The 18,207-nt window shown below is 57.4% G+C and overlaps 1 protein-coding gene and 1 long non-coding RNA gene across 7 annotated transcripts in view; one reads left to right on the forward strand and one right to left on the reverse strand.

The window, feature by feature from the left end:
* Positions 1-18,207, reverse strand: part of HDAC4 (histone deacetylase 4) — a 288,740-nt gene that overhangs the window by 20,551 nt on the left and 249,982 nt on the right. For all 6 annotated transcript variants that reach the window (XM_074316010.1, XM_074316018.1, XM_074316014.1 and 3 more), the window contains 6 exons: positions 17,157-17,203; positions 13,405-13,512; positions 11,148-11,203; positions 9,543-9,630; positions 8,086-8,205; positions 7,209-7,306 (listed from right to left, as the gene is read on the reverse strand). In XM_074316010.1, coding sequence (XP_074172111.1) covers positions 7,209-7,306; positions 8,086-8,205; positions 9,543-9,630; positions 11,148-11,203; positions 13,405-13,512; positions 17,157-17,203 — 517 coding nt within the window. The remainder of the gene's footprint in view (positions 1-7,208; positions 7,307-8,085; positions 8,206-9,542; positions 9,631-11,147; positions 11,204-13,404; positions 13,513-17,156; positions 17,204-18,207) is intronic.
* LOC141567712 (uncharacterized) lies at positions 433-5,384 on the forward strand. The gene is made up of 3 exons (XR_012490535.1): positions 433-889; positions 1,955-2,081; positions 2,237-5,384. It is a non-coding gene; the product is annotated as an uncharacterized LOC141567712 (long non-coding RNA).

Here is an 18,207-nt window from a genome sequence, read left to right on the forward strand (position 1 = left end):
GACACGCAGGGTTAATTAAAAAGAAATTCTACACTTAGATCTTTAGAGGAAAACTGACGATCAAATTTAAGCGAGTTGATGCTTAAAAATATAAACACCTGCTGAGAGGTTCAGGGGGTCAGTTACATCAGAGAAACAAGAAAAACTCTGCTTGAAAAGGAAAAAAACACTTGACACAAAAGCACCACCTAGGAGGCTGCATAAACGGCGCTTTGTGTTCTGAGCGTATATTGGGACGGGGAGCTCAGCAGTGGCATCTATCATTTAAGCTGGTTTCATCTGATTTGGAATTAATCCCCACTGATTTCAGTCCCCTTCCTCCCTCTGTGGGCAAGGTGGGCAGGATCACAGTGCCCGGGGCCCCAGCAGTGGCCAAGGGAGGCTACAAGTGATGACCCACGTGTGTTAAGCCCTGCTGGACTCGCCACTCAACCCCTCGCTGGGGACGTCCAGCTGTGACGATCCCACCCCTGCTTCTTTGGGCCACGGGCTGCTCCGGCTCCCACAGCTTCCCCAGCACCGAGCCCGTCACTCGATCTGCAAGGGCCTCGAGAGGAGGCAGTCCCACGCGGGACGGCTGACGGCCCCCCCCACACTACAGAGCCCCGGGGACAGCCGGCCACAGGTGGCAGGGCGGGCGTGAGAGCCTGCGCACTCTCTCACTCAGCTTTTATAACAAAACTCACCACTTACGTCAGCAAAGGCAACCCCAGAAAGTACTAACTTTGGCCAAAGGAAATGAAAATGCTCCAAATGTAATGTCACTGCATTCAGGGACTGTCCTGGATTGCAGTTCTGCTGAGAAGTCCCCTGTCTTCAGGTGGAAGAAGTGATGAAAACCCCAGAGCTACACAGTGGGACTGGACTGCCCTTCTCTGCAAGACCCGTGGTGAGGAGCCCTACAGGGATGACGGGGCCGGGGGGTGAGGGGGCAGGGAGGTGACGGGGCCGGGGGCGGGGGGGGATGGGGCAGCAGGGGGATGGGGCTGGGGGGTGAGGGGCCGGGGGGTGAGGGGGCAGGGGGTGACAGGACCTATTCTGGGGAGCATGCGCAGCCTGAGGCTGAAAGACCCCGATGGAAGCTTCCGGGACAAGAGTATCAGCTGTGCGATGTGGCCTAAATATGTGCTGCAGGCCTCCTCTCGAACCGTCCGTTCAAGTTGTGTCTGTGGGGCCGCCTTTGGCGAAACAACCTGAGGGCAGAGAGGGGTACCTGGGCACTTCCCCAGGCAGCAGCCTGTCACCTGTCCCCTCAGAGGTAGGAAAGTGGGCGGGTCTCGGAGAGAAGAGATGGGCGAGTGTCCGTCAGTGGCGTGCCCCTCCAAACAGGAAAGGGGTGAGGGGATGGTTCCTGGGAACTACCACTGCTGTGTCCCGGAGACCCAAGCCCCCATCCTGTGCCTGTGCCTGGCCCTGGGTGGAGTCCAGACGGGACAGAACAGTGCAAACCATACCAGAGGCTTCTGGGCACTCCATGTCTGAGCAGCACACGTGAGCCCGGCCCGCTGCCCATTTCCTCCCGAGGCCCCAGCAGGTCTGGTGGCTTCGTTGCTGACACAGCACCATGCCTTCCCCTCAGCCTGTGACCCACTGGCCAGTTGGCACCTGCAGGTCTCCAAGGGCAAAGTGGGGCCAGGCCTCCAGGGCAGTGTCAGCGGCTCAGCAGAGACTGGGTGACACAGATGCGATCGGGTGCCGTGCTTACTATGGGCCCCACCGTTCTGTGCAGACCCGCCTGTCGGTTTACGGGGCACACACAGCTGACACCACGTAACGTCAGGTTATGAGGCACAGAAACACAGCTTCTCCAGAAGTCCCGATGGACTCCAGGTGCAGCTCGGGTGGCCCCTGACTTACAACGGTGTGACTTGTGGGTTTGGACTTGACGATGGAGCAAAAGCGGGGGCTTTCAGCACACGCTGAACCTCAAATTCTGAATCTGGGTCTCTTCCAGGGCTAGCGAAGTTTGGCACGTCACTGTTTGGTGACGCAAGTGACAGCGGGACGGCAGTGCCAACTGTGGGCTAATGGAAGTGTTCTGAGCATGTGAAGTGGGCAAGGCCGAGCTGTGACGAGGGCAGGTAGGTATGCTAAACGCATTTCGATGTAAGGTACTTGCACCTCATGGTGGGTTTACTCGGGTGAGACACCCTAAGCTGAGGGGCATCTGGAATTGATGCAACAGCTGGTTCCAACCTCTGGAAAGAAATAACCTTTCGATTTGTCCTTCCACCAGGGCCCCACACAAAACCCACCAAAGTCACGGTCGACACGGCCTTGGGGCATGCAGCCTGGCTGGCCTCCATCTGCTAGGAGCAGTGCCTACGACTAAGGCAGCCGGGCTTCGGGGCCGACATGCCACCCTGTGGCCGGCTCCTCTCTGCCCCACCAAGGGCCCCAGAGGCGTCATCCACACAAACTGGCCCAGGAACCCCTCCTTTCGTGAGGTGCCTGGGAGTCTACACGGCCAGTGCTGCCTGCTTTTCCTGTCTTCTTTCCTTGCACTGCATGATCCATAGGCTTGCAGCTAGATGTCTGTGGCTGGGCACGCTCCTGTGGGCTGGGACCGCGGGGTGGACGGACAATGGGGCTGAACGCATAGACCAGGATTTAGAGGAGGTTGTTGCCCCAGACCTGATGGCACATTTGATGGTTGAAAACTCCCTTGAATTTTCAAGGGAGCCTGGAGTCACCACACACCCACACGGGGGGAATGGCCTGAGCACCAGAGCGGCCGGGGCTTCAGACCTTTGGGGTCCCATCTTTTGAGAAAGCCACCAGAAGCCCTCGTTTCCACCAGTTACATGGCCAGTGGCTGGAGCAACTGTGCATCAAGGAGTGGAACTCTGCTGACAATCAGAGTCAGGACAGTGACAAAAATGATGTGAACCCAAGCGCTCTGGCCAGGCTGCCACCAGCCATGAGGCCGCAGCCAGCTCCCACTCACCTGCGGGCACTGCAGCCAGCAGAAGTTCACGACTGCCACGGCACAGTGGACATGGAGGCCAGTGTGCAATCCCTCCACATGGAGAAGACCAGGCTCTGCCCCACTCCATCCCGTCAGGCCCTGCTGCCCTGTACCCTGCAGCCCAGTCCTGCATGCTCTGGAGCTGGTGGCCCCTCCTGCTTCCAGACTCTTTGCACTTTGCCCTCCCAGAGCTCACCATGGTGAGGTGAGCACATCCCTGCCTCTCCCCCTGCAGCCTCCTTGGAGGTGGAGAGGGGAGTCTTGTCTGTGGAGCCCTGCTACCTCCCAACCCCAATGCACTCTCGCCCCTTCCCCTCCCGACCAATGTCTTGCTGTCACTTCCAGAGGGTATGGATGCCTGGCTCTGCCTGCTTCTGCACACGCCACCTCTCATCACCACTGGAGGCCTCGGCCCCACTCAGTGTCCCTCCCCTCCATTCCCGCAGCCCGACTGCCATCGTCCTCAATGTCACCTCCACTGCCAGGGCCGTTTTGCTGCCGGGAACTGACCTGGCCTCTGCCTCAGTCTCCTCATGTTCTCTCCTGGGTCCCTGCCGTGCTCTCTGTCACGCTCCGCAGGCCCTGGCTTCCCCACTGGGCACTCCCCGAGCCTGTGTCCCCAGCCGGCTCCTGTCCCCTCCCCCTTCCTTTTCTCCTCACCCAGGTCCTCAGAAGAGCATGTGTTTGCTGTCAGTCCCCACAGCCCATTCCCTCCTGAGTCCAGAACACTCTGCCCTAACCTCTACTGACTGTCCTCCCTTAGTCAGCAGTGCCAAGTCAGAGGGACAGTTTCCAGCTTCTTCCTGAAAAACTGCTCAAGCACGAGTGTCCCTGGATGACTCGTTTTTCCAGCCCAACCCCCGCCCTCTTCTACCAGCAACTGGAGCCCTCACAGGACCCCTCCCACTCTCAATTCTGTCACAGTTTATCCTGAGATGGCCCCTCCCACCCTGTTCCCCACCCTGGCCAGGCTCTGTCACCCTTCCTGGACTTGTCCACCAGACCCAGCGCCGTCCACCCTGTCCTGGAACCAAGTCCGTCAGCAAGCTGCCAGAGGACGGCCGTAGAACATGCAGACTAGACACACTCAAGGGCAGGGTCCCGGTCAGGCTCCCCGAGGCGGCCCCAGCACCTGCAGGCTGGCTCCTGGGGAGCGCCTTGCTCCCCACACCGTGGGGGCTCAGCGCGGGCGCATCCGTCCAGGACTTGCCAAGTGGGCAGGGGCCACGCACTCTGCCATCACACACTCGCCTCAGTGGCTGCAGATGCCTGCCTGCTGGGGCCCTGGCGTCCCCATCTGAGCCAGCTACGTGGGCAGGTCCAAGGAAGACCAGCTGAACTTGACATTGCTCAACTCTGAGTTTCTAGCTTATGTTTTTTGTTTCTAAAATTACTGCAGAATGTCCTAAGATAAAGTCTATATAGGAAGAGATGTGAGACCCTTAGAGATACCCAGACTGTAAACAGGGCCAGATACGTCTAATACCTCTGGATCCAATACCTCCGGGACGGTGCATGCCGAGCCCTCAGGCACGACCTTTCCAGAACAGACCACAAGGCGAAGGCCGCGAGTGCCACCCACGTGCTCCCCACAGTCAGAACGTGACGTGTTAGGAGCGTCTGGGCACAGCAGTTAGAAAGGCAAACACACCTCACGATGGGACGAATGTCAGAAGAGCCTCAGCCTTCTGACACGCCTGGAAGATCTGCCCAGCTGCTCAACGTCAAGGGGACGCACAATCCATCGGGAAACTCAAACTACCACTTTGGGACACCCGGGCTCACTGGCACCTTTGATCATCTGTGCGTCACACCAGAATCCAAATTACGATTTTAAAGCACAGCTCATCCCAAGTTCATTTCCTTACTGCTGGAAGGTGGGCCCACGGGGTCGCCAGCTGCAGGTAAGGGAGGGGTTAAGAAAAGGGCACCACCATCTCCCTCGCAGACCCTGGGCCTGGGCTCAGCACACTTCAAAGACCCCCGCACCACACTGGTTTGAATTAAGCCCCTTTGCTCCCACAAGTCCTCTGGCCCAGGAGAAAGTGCCACCACGCCTGGATTTCATTAGGGGCAATTTTCTTATCTCGTCTTCATCTGACGCTTGATCTCCTGAATGCAACGTGGCAGGCGGCGCGTCTGAGTAACAAGGTGCTCTCTTTAAGGCCGCAGTGCCCCAGGGGCCCCCCCAAAAGGGGGGAAGCGCAGAAGAAAGGGGAAAACGGATCCTGACCCTTCTTCCCCGCTCCGATCGATGCCCAGGGAACCATAAATTGTAAACTTCAAAGTGCTATTTTACATTAAAATCAATAAAAAAAAACACACCAAAAAACCCTGAAACAATTTTCCTTTTCAAAGAAGCTATTTAAGCTTTAAAAGCTCATTTGATACGGTATCATCATGTAGGCACTTGGCAGGAGATTAAAACAGAACGTCAGCAGCAACTTGGAGGGAAAGGTTCGCCTTAAAGACTAGCCTGGGGCAGGGGGGCGGGGGAGGGGCGGCCTCCAGGGCCCCACCCTGCACCCCACAAGGTGCCCCGCTACTGCACCCCAGGAACAGAGCGCCTGGGGCACCAGCACATCACGATAGCCAAGCCCATCAAAACCTGGCCCCCAAAAATGTTTGGAAAGAGAACTAGCCATTTTTACCACTTCCAAACTTTGCTTAAGGAAACTTCCTGCCTTCTCTGCCTACAACAGAATTGGGCCCATGGGGCCCCGGTGGCACCGACATTCACTGGGCCACGTTCACACCCCTCACGGTGATATGTGGACAGTTTATTTCCGCCTAAGAGGGGCGGTTCTCAGGCGGGAGGTGACAGAGTGACCGCCGAGTGGCTGTTCCACACACAGGCAGTGACACCCCAGGTGGGGACACTGCACGGGCTCAGGCTTCATAAGCTGATGCCTCACTGTGTACACGAGCAACTTTTCAGATGCTGTCCTTGTTTTGGGGAGTCCCTCTCCCCTAGATTAGGCAGGGCAATTATCAAAATTCCATTCTACCTGATTGAGTGAGAAGAAACATCGAAAGTAAACTGGGGAGATCAGAGGAAAAAGTGACTCGGGACAGTCAGGGGAGGCCCTCCAATGACTGACTCCTGTCTCCATGGACCGCTTTCAACGCGTGAGCCGCTGACCTAAGGCCTTTGCATCGCCAGACACAATAAGTACGTGACGTTGGGAGGAGGACCCGGTTCTGACACTAATGGGCAGATGCTGCGTGGGGTCACGTGACCTGTTCAGGGTCTCAGCAGAGCTCGAGGCAGAATCCTCAGCAAAACCTTTACAGATGTGTCCTTTTGTGGAATCTCACCCTCCACATACACACATGCACACAGTCACCTCTGCAGACATGCCTATGTGTACACACGTGCACACACCCAAAGACACATGCATCGTGTGCACACACACACGCACACACACACGCCCCTCCCCCCCACCTGCCCGTAGGTGCTGTTTAGATAAAGCAAGACCACAACAGCAAGAGTCAGACAGGTGGTCAGAACAGCCTCTGGGAACGTCAGGGCTCTAACTGCTGGTATTTTCTGACAAACACTGAGAACACAGCTCGTCCCCCACGAGGGCCCCAGGCGCTGCCCTGGAGCTGCCAATTCCCCCAGGGCAGGAGGAAGCCACCACCTAAAATAAGGAGGACACCTGCGAGGTGGGCATCCAGCTCTGGTGGCAGCAATTACTTCAGTCTGGCCCAGATCAAAGAAGAAACGACCATTTGATGACAAAAGCAAACACTGAATGAAAACACCCGCAGCTACAGCCCAATGGCAGGAGTAATTCGAAGGCTTCACCAGCACAGGAGGAATGTTGGTTTCTGTTTCCCAGCCCAGCACACAAGCTCGGCTGGAAGCAAGATGCGGAGCCTGTCCCATCTTTCGGGTCTGGGCACCCACTTGGTGCTAAGAGAACACCTCGACACCCTGCAGGGACTCCAGCCTTGTCTGTCGCCTTCTGACCATGCGGACCCCAGGTAACGCACACACAGGGGCACTGCAGACAGAGGTCAGAACAAGCTTCACGGCTCCACCTTCACCTTGTAGAGGGACTGAGGCAGCTCCCGGGGCCCAGAGCGCAGTGACACAAACGTCCATCTCAGCAAGGGGCTCCCTGAGGACACTGGACGGCCCTCCCCGAGATGGGTCTGGCGTATTCACGAAGGAAGATGGGGGTCAAAGAGAAACAGTCAGAGCAAACACGAGTGGGGACACCAGGACACTTACCTGAAGGCTGCCAAGTACTCGGCGTCTCCCATGGGGGGGTCGAGGCCACCGGTGAAAGCCATGTTCACGTTGAAACCCACGCCCGGCCCTGTGCCCACCTGTGTGGAGGAGACAAACACGTCACACGCCCTGGGCTGGGACCTCTGTGATAAGAACACCTGACTTGGCGGCTCTGCCCCTCACTAGTGTGTCATGGCCTCCAGAGCCCCTGAGGTGCTAACTTCGACAACGGGGCCCCTTCAGAGAACACGGGGCTCCCGTCCACCTGGCCTGTGGGGGCCATCTGAGGACATGTGGCTCTGGGCTGAGTGACAGATGCCAGCAGAGGGCACCAGGAAATGCCTGTGGATGAGGCCGCCCTTTCTAACCTCCTTCTAGGAAGGAGGACCCAGAGGTAGAAGACCTTTCCCGTGGGTGGGAAACCCCAGTGTCGGGGCCTCTGTGCTCACAGTGGGCGCGGGCTCTGCCAGGGTACTGGGGCTCACGGGGCTCCTCGTCCGCCGTTCCCGGGGCACCACAGGTCAGAGGACGGGACAGAGACCCTGCCCAAAGGTCAGACAAGAGGTGCGACCTGCACAAGCAGCCTTTCCTGGGGGACGGCAGGCACCTGTGCCAACTCGCTCAGAAACGCTCCTGTCTGCCCAGATCAGGGCTGGAGGTGATTTTGCGTCTCCCATTTGTACTCCAGGCAAAATCAAGCCGCTATGCACACATGAGATGGAAATCAGGCCAATGTCTGCCTGACATCACCTGGGTGTCTGTGAGCGGGGTGCCCTCGCTTCTGCCTGTACACGTGTCCCTCAGCTGCCTTGTCACCTGGGGAACGGCCCAGCCCTGACCTCCTGCAGAGCCCCACGCACTGGGAGGCCCCGCCTACCTCGTCAGGTGCCCCGCTGCCTGGGAAGAAGTTGCCGTCATCGTAGCGGTGCAGTGAGATGTACAGGATACTTGGGTCACTGTAGAAGGCCTGCTGGGTCCCGTTCCCATGGTGCACGTCCTGGGAGAGCAGAGACAGCCGAGTCAGCACCAGGAGGGCCCAGGATGTCCTCGGACTCACAATCACCAAGTGTCCCAGCTGGGCTGGGAGATGGTGGCGGGCGGGACAGGTCATAGGGGCTGAGGGACTGGAAGGAGGCAGCCCATGAGGGCCACCAGGGTGGGCACCCACTGCAGCATCCGTCACCTTGGACACCAGGGGGCCACTAAGGAAGCTTTTCTCGTTTATAAACATGACCTGTGCTCATTAGAGAAAACGTGGACAGGCCGCTATAAACAGGAGCCGTAAGAACCAACGTGGTCCCACCCACTAGAAAGCCACATTGCCCTGAAGACAGAAGGCAAGGTGTGCACCCTGTGTTCTGAGGTGACAGCAGGTGCACTGGGAGGGAGGCAGCGCCCTGACAGCTGCAGGTGCTGTGGACACGCCCACGTGGTGGACAGAGGTGCTTAGCGATTACAAATCGAGGTGCGTGTCACTGCATGACCCGAGTCACGTCCCCGGCACTGAGTTACTCCCTTAGGAGGAGTGAGGGGGCTCAGTGGGCACGGGCTCCCTCGCAGCTGTCATCAAGCTCCCCAGGTCTCACGGCCTCAGCCACCTCAGGGCCCTGCGACCCCGTGACCAGCGTCTGCAGCCGGGATCTTGCTGAGGCTCCCAGGGTTTGCTTGTTTTCTTTTCCCAAACTGAGAAGGACTTTGCATTACAAATGAGGCTCACACTTGATGTACCCGCTTTTTTGTTACTTAAAAAATTATGAAATAAATCATAAATATTAATAGCAAAGAGAATCCCCCCCCCCAATACACAGCTTAAAGGAGAAAGAAAATGAACACCTCGCACAGCCACCTCCTAAGGAACCTGGGGACCGACCTGTGGAGCTCGGATATTATCCAGAGTTTACCCTTTCAGGGCACAGAACTGTGAGAAATGGCACTTCCCACAGGAAAATGGGGAAGGAGGCTTAACTGGCGCAAACTGGGTCACCCAGGCAGGAAGGGCGTTCTTGTCAGGAGTGACAGCCCAGCAAAGCCACACACACACCCAGGGCGGGGGGTGGGGGAGGCCACGCCCTGTTCTCCCAGCCTGCCTCCCCCGCTTTGCCAAGGACGCCCCAAGCACTGGCACACCCAAACCTTTCAGGAACCCGGTACTGGCAGGATCGGCTGATTGAGGCCGGGAAACAGACTCGTACCAGGTTTGGGCTCTCACTTTCCACACCTTTGAGGTAGTTTCCAGAAAGCTAGGGCCCCGGACCCCAATGTCATGGAGGCAGAAACATCGCCTCCCCGTCTGCCCAGGATGCTGTGTGCCTGGGGACGGGGCTGCCTGCTTACCCAGTCCACGATCAGCGTCTTGCTCACGTTCAGCCTCTGCTGGAGGAGCTTGGCGGCGATGGCCACAGAATTGAAGTAGCAGAAGCCCCTGCAGGAGGAACGGAGGGAAAATAAGGCTTTGGATCAGTTTTTACACAACTCGCAATGGAACCATTCAGAGTCCAAGAGTCTCAGTGGATCTGGAGAATGCAGCTTCCAGCCAAACTGTTTGGAAACCTTAACTGAGGCTTCTGACAGACAGAGTCTGTCCAGACTTCTGCATGCAGACTGCAGAGCTGCCCTGGTAAGAAAACCGATTCCGTGTGGTGCCAAGGTCTCCCTCTCACTGGCCTCTCAGAGACACAATGGGCCACAGGACACAGAAGTGACCTGTTTTAGCTGCTTCTGCCTGTCTTTCCACATCCTGAGACATACGACAATGATATGGAGTCACCCCACTGACTAACCGTAGTTCCAGTCTTACTCAAGAGAGTGAGAAAAGCTAACGAAGTGACTTGAGTCCAAGACTCATCTCAATCAGAGCCTGCCTCAGCTCGGGGATTCACGCGAAGGCTTCGATTGAGACGAGTCTTAGACTCGAGCGAATACCCCGAGCTGAGGCCTGGCTGTATTGTCCCTGGAGTCCAGGCTAGTTCGGAAGCCCGCAGCCCCGGGCGCTGGGCTGAGCTGGACCGGCCACAGCTCGTTCCCCACCCCCCCAGAAGAATGTCGGTGGAAACAGTCCTCAGCCCCATGGTCATTGGGGTTTACTACTCAGAAGACCCATCAAGTCAAGTTCAACCTAGAAAAGTAACTTCCAAGAAATGAAGGCCTGCTCCCGTCAGGCGAGTGCGTGTCTGGGGTTTGGGGTAACCGAAGGCTTCTTGGGGAAGGCTGGCAAGACCCCAGCCCCATCCACGCTCAGTGGTGGCAATTACTTCTTCCTACACGAGGAGGACTCCTGAACGTGCTCTGATGCCCCACTTCTGGGTGGAGCGATGGCGGACTCCCTCCCAGCAGCCGAAGCGCTCAGTGCACAGCTGCTGGGAACCCCACTGCACGTGGCTTTCCCCAGGTGAGTCTGCACCTATCACTGCTTCTCCATCCATGATGCACGCTCAGCTGTGTGCAATCAGAGAAATCCAGACCCAGCACAGAGCCCAGGTAGCTGGCTGTGTGGTCACGACCTGGCATGTCAGCCTCATTAGTGCCAAACTGTAAGCAGGTCACCTAAAAGGCCACACTCAGAACGTCCTTGAATGATGACGTGCCACATGAACTGGTTCTGCTGTGACTTAAGTTTCCCCTCCCATTTTTTTTGCAACGAACATAACAACTAGAAGACAGCTCTAGACAAACGTCTGTAGACTCCTTTCCCAAGCTCATTCTCCAATTCTCTCTCCATCATTACCCACCAGTGAAGTCGACCTGTGTGCTCTAGAGGCACGTTTCGTCACCATGCTCAAACGGGCACACTCGGGGACAGCACACGTGCGTGGCACACATCACAGGAGGGCTGGGACCCGGCAAACCAGTTCGTCCTTTTCATGTGAGTGCCGGCCCAGCCCTTCAAGGAGTCAGGAACCGGCACCTCCCATGCCCACGGGAGAGCGTGTGTCTACTTACATGGGCGTGCTCTCCTCCGCGTGATGGCCGGGAGGGCGGACCACGGCAAAGCCATTCTACATGGGAACCAAACAGGTGGGAGAAACAGGGGTGAAAGATCAGTGAGAAAATCGTCACAGACTGAACTGCCAGCAGGTTCAGAGGACATGCAAGGACATGGTTTCACGCTGCATCCCGGGGCACAGACATGGGACGGAACAAAGCAATGCTGGGAAGCACTGCAAAGATGGCTGGGCCCCTCCTCTTAAAGAGACCGAATGGCCATCGCAGTTACTGCCTGCCTGTCCACCTTGGACGGCCTGCTGGCAGGGCTGGGTGCCTCTAGCTCAGGAGTCCAGAGGGGAGTGGAGGGCTCACTCCTGGTCCACCTGACCCGCACGGGCCCCCAGGAAGCAACTTGCCCGGGACCTGGAGTGCAGCCAAGATGGAAGGGCTGTGGCCGCGGAGCTGAGACCATGCCCCAATCTGACCTTAACATGCAGGTCTGTTGCCACTGCAGTTCAGTTTCCACAGGAGTGGACAACGCATCAGGCCCGGGAAGAAATGTCTCCGAGGCTGGAGGGGAGCGGCAGGTAGCTCCACCTTCCGTTACACCTGAGTCACTTAGACTTGAAAGAACCGTGTGCAAAGCGCTTCAGCTGCTGTTGTAAAAGTGTTCTCCCTGGGCATCTCATAGTCCCCAGCAACAGGAAGCTGTAACAGCCTACGGGCCAGCTGACCACCGTGATCAGGCTGCGGGCAGTGGTGTGCAGCCTGCTGCGGGGCTGGGGGACAGGGCAACAGTCGGGGGAGCCCGCGCCCTTCGGGGCCTCCTGTCATCACCCTAAGGCTCTGTTCACTCTCCCCGCTGCAGGCGCACAGGCACCGAGGGTGTGAAACAGTCGTGGGTGAAGTGCCGGCAGCAGGAGCGAGGAGACAGCCCTGAGAAGCGCGGGCACCCAGTGTGGCTTCCACGCTTGCAGGAAGGAGGCTCCACTCACAAGCGTCCTTGATGAAGCAGTAAAACTGGTCAGTTCATTAAATCCCTTTCGGCCTCACATGTGAAAACCGGGAAGGCCGTGTGAGCAGGCGTGTGAGCAGGCCGCGTGAGCAGGCCGCGTGAGCAGGCCGTGTGAGCAGGCCGTGTGAGCAGGCGTGTGAGCGGGCCGCGTGAGCAGGCCGTGTGAGCAGGCCGTGTGAGCGGGCCGTGTGAGCAGGCGTGTGAGCGGGCCGCGTGAGCAGGCCGTGTGAGCGGGCCGCGTGAGCAGGCCGGCCACTGAGCATGGCGAGGACGGGCCCCTTTCGTCAAGGAGCCCATCTTCCTCGAAACGACTGCCAGCCAAACTGTTGTTCCAGCTTGGGTATATCAAAGGCCCTTCTCAGAAATGAACAGTGAACCTGTCACCTCATGGAAAACAGCAGACAGCAGTCGCTGTCCATGGGGAGATGGGAGCTTCCAAGTGAAAATGAAACGTCATGCTCTTCCCTGCACTTAGAAGACCTTCCAGGTGACACTGAGGGGTGACATCATGGATTCAAAGCTCAGTGGACTTCTGGATACTGTGTAACAAAATGTGTCAAGACCTGGAGGACCTACATAATGCAATGAGCCCTTATTTCCAAATCACCAGTGTTCCAGAAGCTGCGTGGGGCTGATGGGTGTTCACGTAATGGAGAAGGAAACGCTCCCTGACACTGTTTCAGGCCCACACTGCAACTCGCCTTCCAAGGATCTCCACTTGCTAAATTTTGTGCCGCGTCAAAGAGGAACGTCCATGACGACCTGAAATAACCCTCTTTTTTGGGAGGCACCCTGGGCGAGGCCAGATTTCCCTCCTGTACTTCAACTAAAATCGCATGTGGCCAAAGACCGATGGGAACAGGTGCGAGAACACAGAGGACCTGCCGTTTGCAAATTAATAAATATTTTTAAAGTTCCTCAGTTTCAATCTCTAACATGATCCCTGCCAATGACTTAACTCACACGCAAAAGTTTTTCAGGTGCTTCGACAATTTTTAACAGTGAAAAGTGCCCCGAAGACCCGTATCTTTGAGAATCACTGTTAACTATTATGTTTTCACAAATATAGGAAACATACCCTTCGATTCAACACTGACTGACAGAATAGGGCCCACTCCTTATGCCTGGACGGGGCCGTCCCCTCCCACAGCAACCCTGGGCCTGTCTAGAGGGAAAATCGCGGTGGCTGTGCCAACCCCGGGAAATCTGCTGGCATGCTTCCTTCTGGGAGCCCATCTGTGCCGGGGCCTTGCTGACCTTCAGCTCTCCTGTGGCGACCTTGAAGACAAGCTCCACCACGCAGCCCACGGCCAGGCGGGCCGCCCCCGACGAGTGCACCTCGTTCCATATGGTGTCACTGTCAACCTGTGGAGACAACACAAGGCAGTGAGCCCTCCACCCGCCGGCTCTGCTCTCACACCCCCAGCAGAGCCTCCAGCTCTTCTCTAACTCCAGGACACACCCTGCTTTTTTTTTTCAAAAGACATGCCAAAAAATACCAATAGGAAAAGAATGCACCAAAAATAACGTGCCTGTGCTTTTCCCCCTTTTGGGGGTGTCATTCCTTTTCTCAACTGACCCAACACATGTGAAGCTACGAGTAACGAGGTCACGGCTACCTAGTCAGCTCCTTTTTTCGATGGCAACTGGAGTTATACTAACAATCAGCCAAATGAAATGGAAACAGTGTTGCAATCAGGGGTCTCCCCAGATTATGACTTTCTTTAGTGCTGAATTTAACTGGAAGCACCAAATGCCTGGTAAGAGAAGCCACTCAGGAACGAAGCACGGGGTGGGAGGGTGAGGGGTCCTGGGCTCAGAGAATATCCCAGGGGACCGCTCACCACGGACCCGTTAGCTGTTCCACGTCAAACAAAAATGCCTGTGGCACAAACGTGTCAGGTAGTTTCTGCTTGTACATAGGCATACCAGATTTTTTTACCTAAGCTCTGGCTAGCGTGGGACAGGAAGAAGACGGAGACTTCGGCCACCGGCTGTACAAAGCACAGGTCTCCTCGGGGCCCAGGAGGAAGCATGCAGCCCCCTGGGCGCCAGTTCCAGGCTGCCTAAGCCGCTGTCCCCAGGTGAAGGGAAACTGGTGACTTGGTCACACACACTGGGGACTCGTGCCCTGCTTGGAGACTCACCAGCCTAGTGACGGTTCTGAGAAGCTGTACACTACGTATCTGCAAGTCTGAGGACGCTCCTTTCCAAAGTAACCTCCTCCGAGGGCCACCGCTGTGGGCTCTGGACACGGAGGTAACGCTGCCAGGCCCCACCTGACCCCCCTGCCCAGGTATGTCCAGGTGCGCACAGGCTCCTGCCCACCTGACAGACACTGAGCATCATGCGGTGGGGGGAGACTTCTTTCAATGAAGTCTGAAGCTTTATCTTCAAAGCAAGATGATTTAACATACGTTTATGAGGGTTCGAGCCATTTCCTGACGAGTGTTGTTCCATGAGGGTTATTCTTTGCAGTGGCCAACCTCTCTGTTCTTTAATAGTTTCCAAATGTCAAAGGAATGCCCTGTGCTCCACCGACCCCTGCACAGACTGCTGCGGAGCTGGAAACAGGGCCCTGTGCACGGCTCACTGCCAGCTGTCGGGTACCGACCCTGCACTGGTCCTTCCTTCAGCTGCAGAACCATTTCACTGAAGCCAAAGGTGACGGCTCCAAGTGAGACCCAGTGGGGAATGCCACCAGCTGCCCTCCAGGAGTGGGGCCAGCCCCGAGGCTGCATCCCAGAGGACCGATGGCCGTTTGGGGAAAATCACTCAGCTTCTCTTCTAAATGCAATGACTTGGGTTTTAGGGGCAAGGAACCAGGAGGGAAAATGCACTGGTTCTCTGTGTGCTTTGCAGGGTCTTTGTGGTCTGCTCTCCTGCCCACCCAGGGTCCTGTAACACCCTGCCCAGAGTGAGGGACAGGCCCCCAGCCCCACTGTGGCATCCCAGGCTGCCACTGTCCCCAGAGAACCTAACAAGACCTTCCACTGCTTCAGGGCCTGAGTCCTTTAGCGGCTGGCCACCAGCTCCCGCTGGACCAGCCTGGGATGGTCGGCTTGGAGCTGAGTTCCGGAAGCATAAGAGCCCAGGGAGGGAACGCGGCTCAGACAGGGCAGCACTGCCGGAGGCGGGCCTACTTGGGGCAAGGCGGTGGTGTGACCGCTACGCAGGAGCACGACCTCAGGGAGGGGCGCACGGCCCCCTCCACACCTTCCTCAGTGAGGACAGAGGGGCCACTTCCGACAGAGAGCGAAGTGGTCACTCCTGGGCTCTCCACGGGTGTGGGCACAGCACCCAGAGCCGGGAGGCAGGGCTGGGCCAGGGCAGGGCTGGCAGGTGTTCCCTGCACCCTCACTCAGGGAAACCTATCACCATCAGGTGAGCAGAGCAGTTTATTTGGCTTGAAATATGGTCAAACAATTTAAAGCCTCTTTGTAACCTGGTTAAGGAAGAATGGTTTACACAACCTCAATGTCATTTAAAGTAAGTTTCAGAAAGTGGAGCCTCTCCCACTGCTTCAGGAGGCCCCGGGGTGGGTCCCTGGTGCTGGGAGGACATCCAGCCCAGGGGGGCTGCGGCTGCACCAGTGACACCCCCCCTCCGTGACCCCACCCTTCTGTCTGAGGGAGCATCATGGGAAACTGGCCAAGAGGTCAGAGGCCAGACACCTGTGGTTCAACTTCCTGCTAGTGACCCCCACAGGCTCCCCTCTCTGTCCCGTTCCGGGGCGGGCGGGTTGCTGGCTCTCCGCTCAGAGGCTTCTGTGCCTGGGTGCAAGGTGGGTGTGGCTCAGCCTCAGGACAGGCTCTGGGGCTCACGCTGCGGAGGGAGGGCCTACCTGGCTGGGGCCACAGCTCCCACTTAGCCTGCATTTGCAAATGATAAATGCTGCTGCATGGAACTGGCTGCAGGGCAGTGCTGGGAATCCAAAGCTTTTCAAGTCTGGCCAAAAATTTCCCCAAGTGAAGAGACTGCAGCCTCTTATAATACAGAACAAAAAGTTCTCTGGGAGGCAGGAGAGCTTGGTGGTGGCTGAATAAATGCCACCGATTCCCTTTCTGACGGGGTAATTTTCAAAGCAGCGATTTTTGTAGACTCAGGAAGAAAACAATTTTGTTTCATTTCCATAACAGAATCCAGACCTGGGGCCTCACCCCGCGATCTGTAATTACGCACACAGCCTGCCGCTGTGCAGTGTCAGCCGACGTGGCTTTGTTGTCCCCACGGTCTGTCGGACCCATGATGACTGCAGCATCCCCGTGGCCACTGAACCTCTATGGTCAGTAGGTCAGCCGGGAAGGGGCCCGGCTGCCCCTTCCAACTGCAGCCGTGCCCTTCCCTTGTCCGAGGATGGGAGCAGGGAGCCCCTTCCAACTGGGATGAGGGGACCTGGCCTCTGCTGATGCCCGGCTCCCAAGTCCCCATAGGCCAGCGCCCACATCAGGCTCAGGAAAGGCCATGTTAAAGACGCCCGTCCCTCTACGTGTCCACCTGGCCGGTCCCCTATGTGTCCACCTGGCCGGTCCCTCTACGTGTCCACCGGGCCGGATCTGCTTAGAAGCATTGTCGCTTCTGGAGAAGCAAGCACAACCCAGCCGGTAGCTTGGTGACTTCACAGGTTCCACACAGTGTCACCTGGGCCTGGGTTTGGCCATGGGGACAGCTCAGTACACCCCCAGCAAGTGATGTGTTCATAGCCTGAGTCGGATGAGCAGACAGTTCCTCTGCCACTAGGACACCAGCCCGCAGACTGGGTCCCGTTTCCACAGCGAGTGGTGTGTGCCAGACGACCCTCCCCAAGGAAGGTGCCCGAGTCCAGCCATCAAACGCTTATGGGCTCACGGGCCTTTGAAGCCGCACATGTGAGCACTGGGGCAGCCCCACCGCCAGACCGCTTATGGAAAACACCTGGCAGCAATTACCCACTCTGCGGAAAGAGCTCTGTGACCACTGGGACCCTGAGAACAAACAGGACATTATTTACACATTAAAGAAATACTTACCCCGACACCACCACAGGGCAGCCTGACAAACACGGACGTTAGCGAGCCTGTGGGGGGAAGGAAAGCCAAGGTCAGAGGGCCAAGGTCACAGGGGGCCGGGACTGTGCTGTGCTGCCCTGGAAATGCCGCGGGGTCCTGATGCGGTCTGGCACTTTGGATCACGCACGATATGCCCACAAGTGAGGGGCAAACCGCACTGCCAATACGGCCTGTTGAGGGGTGGCGTCTGTGGGCAGTGGGTCCTGGGCTCGCGGGGCACAGGCGACGCAGAGCTGCCATCCGTGGCCACAGCCCACTTGCAGCGGGGAGGCTCACGGGTCCTGCCCTCGGGGAGCAGCAAATGGTCCTAGGTGAGCGCTGGGGCTGACCCTGGCCGCTCCTCCTCACTGCTGACTGTCCTGCCACATGGGACCACGGAGCTGCGGACGAAGGGCTTTCTTCCCAATCATCCCAGTGTTGGAGTCAGTGATTCAGACGTGTGTGTGTGTGTGAATGTGAGTGAAAGAGGGCTCTACAGACTAGATTTTCTACTTCTGAAATTATAGCCGGTAATGTCTACACTAAAAGCATACATCATCTGTGTATTTTGATTTTGCTCATTACTCCGCAAGCAGAGAGCAACGTGATAATAAAAAAGGGAGGAAGGGTAGCACGTGTCACACACTCACTCCCGCTGGGTGGGCAGGAGGGCGTGGGGTTCTAAATAGCAAAGCCCTTCTTGTGACAGTCCCTGAGACGTCCACAGCTGAGGCTGTGCTCCAGCGCGTCCCACGCTGCCCTCGGCGGTGTGGGGCCACCGTCACCCAGGCAGGCCACAGACCTTCCGGCGGATGCACTGAGGAGCAGCGTGCTTCTGCAGTCCTGTGAGCGGTGGGTGGGATGGTGATGGGTGTGCGGGCGGTGCTGCGCTTCTCCTGCAGTGTCTATGGACCCCACACGGCTGTGAGCACCGGGCTCTCCTAGCACCCTTCACCTCAGCGCTGCTAGGAAGTCACTCATGTGGGGCCCTGCAGCCCTGGCCCCACACCTCGGCCATCAGACCACGACCTTT

This window comes from Rhinolophus sinicus, linkage group LG01 (assembly GCF_036562045.2).
Source record: "Rhinolophus sinicus isolate RSC01 linkage group LG01, ASM3656204v1, whole genome shotgun sequence".
NCBI classification, from domain to species: domain Eukaryota; kingdom Metazoa; phylum Chordata; class Mammalia; order Chiroptera; family Rhinolophidae; genus Rhinolophus; species Rhinolophus sinicus.